The sequence below is a fragment of the Pinus tabuliformis genome, chromosome 6, assembly GCF_031772625.1.
Source record: "Pinus tabuliformis cultivar Carrire ecotype Pingquan chromosome 6, CPIR1, whole genome shotgun sequence".
Lineage (NCBI taxonomy): Eukaryota > Viridiplantae > Streptophyta > Pinopsida > Pinales > Pinaceae > Pinus > Pinus tabuliformis.
In genome coordinates, this window is record NC_142292.1 from 752,892,020 (window position 1) to 752,894,267 (window position 2,248).

The 2,248-nt window shown below is 43.6% G+C and overlaps 1 protein-coding gene across 1 annotated transcript; it reads left to right on the forward strand.

The window, feature by feature from the left end:
* LOC149260924 (uncharacterized) lies at window positions 1-1,038 on the forward strand. Its single transcript, XM_089461559.1, has one exon. The coding sequence runs from the start codon at window positions 1-3 to the stop codon at window positions 1,036-1,038; it is 1,038 nt and encodes a 345-aa protein (XP_089317685.1).
* The last annotated feature ends 1,210 nt before the right edge of the window (window positions 1,039-2,248 follow it).

Consider the following 2,248-nt stretch of genomic DNA (forward strand, 5'->3'; position numbering starts at 1 on the left):
ATGCAGGATCACGATCTAGTTGACGTTGTTCCAAAAAATCGCAGGTTCACCTGGAATAATCGCAGACTGGGCAAAGGTAATATCATGGAAAGGCTTGACAGGATTTTGGTGAATGTCACGCTCCTCTCATCTTACTCCACTGCTTATGCCACCATTCTCCCTTACTCAGCATCTGACCATTACCCCACAACTCTTGTTCTTGAAGCCCACTGCCCCTTAGGGCCCATACCCTTTAAATACAGCCCTCTGTGGAGCAACATTCCTACTGTCCAAGAGATTGTCAAAAGCACTTGGTGTCAGCACATAGAAGGATCGTCGGGGTACATATGGGAAAACAAGTTAAAAAGGACCAAATACGCCTTGAAGGAATGGGCAAAAAACTGCTACACGGAACCTGAGAAGGACAAATCTGAGATAAAAAGCAAATTGGAAAAAATCCACAGCATAACAGAGGAACGAGGACTCTCCCAGGAATATAAAGCACTTGAAGGCGATCTCTACTTCCAGCTATATCGTGCCAATAGAGCAGAGGAGCAAAAGTGGAGAATAAAATCAAGGCAGCTATGGCTGCAAGGAGGAGATAAAAACTCTGCTTTTTTTCATAAGCAAGCCACTGTCAGGAAAATTAGGAACAATGTTACCTCCATCATCGATGTTGAAGGCAATCTCCAAACCACTCAAGGTGCTATTAGAAAGGCAGCCTCAGATCATTACAGTGCTCTTTTAACAGAAACAAAAGAGGTGGAAGATTACTCAGATCTGCTGCAACACCTCCCCACTGAGATCAGTAAGGAAGTTAATGAAAACTTGATCAAGGAGATCAAAGAAGAAGAAATAAGAAGAGCAGTTTGGACGCTCCAACCAAACAAAGCTCCTGGCCTAGATGGTTTCCCCATCTGCTTCTATCGAGCTTATTGGGGAATAATCAAAAAAGATTTGGTCAAGATGATAAAATGGACTCAACGCAAGGGTAAAATTGGAGGTTTCACCCATCTTTCCCTCCTTCCTAAAGAGAATCAACCTTCATCCTTCTCCTGATTTCAGCCCATTTCTCTTTACAATTCCTCTTACAAAATACTGACCAAAATCCTCGCCTCTCGTCTTAAACCTCTCCTTCCCTCGCTCATCTCTGAAAATCAAGGAGGTTTCTTGGCCAATAGGAAAATTTCCGACTCAATTCTCCTTGTCCAAGAAGCTATACATTCCAGCCAATCTAGAAAGGAAAAAGGTTTCATTCTAAAATTGGACCTAGCCAATGCCTTCGACAGAGTTAGACACTCATTCCTCCTTGCTGTTCTCAAGAAAATGGGGTTTGTTGCGCCCTTCCTTGACCTCATCAAAGCTTGCATATCAGGTCCTTGGATCTCTCCTCTTGTTAATGGCAGACCAGGACCATCCTTCCAATCCTCACGAGGGCTAAGACAAGGCTGTCCCCTTTCTCCTTACCTATTCATCTTGATGGCTGAGTCCTTTAGTAAAGCCTTGGACTACAATCGGCGTGTCGGTCTTATCACAGGTATTAAATTTGGGAATGGAGTCAAAAACATAAACCACTCTCAATTTGCTAACGATACATTGTTAATGGGAGGAGCCTCCAATATAATAGCCCGCCGTTTCAAAGCCCTCTTAGACAAATACATGAGCTACTTAGGAGGTATGGTCAATCATCTCAAAAGTTGCATCTATGGTTGGAACACTTCTGCTCAAGTCCTTCATAACATCGCCAACACTTTTGGGGTCCCTTGCAAATTAGACTGGGGGCATTTCAATTACTTGGGCATGCCAGTGAGCATTGGTCCTCTGAAAGTTGAAGTGTGGGATACTATCATAGATAAAATGAAAAGGAAAGTGCAGCAATGGGGTTCCACTTGGCTCAATCCAGCAGGCCGCCTAGTACTCCTGAAAACAGGTCTTTCTTCCTTGCCCTTATACCAATTCACGCTACTGCAAGCTCCTGCTAATTTTCATCACAAAATGGAAGTCATCCTCCGTCATTTTCTTTGGCAAGGGGGGGGGGGGGGGAATAAAAAAAGAAGTACAATCTTATAAATTGGAAGCAGGTCATTCAAACCCAGGATCGTGGAGGCTTAGGAATCAGATCTCCCAAAATCCTAAATCTGGCTTTTGGTGGCAAGATTGTTTGGAGATTCATCAGCGGCCAATCTGCTTGGTGGAAAAGTGTGTTGGAAGCTAAATATCTAAACCATCCAAGACAACACCTCTTGGATTACGATATCCCTAACAGAGT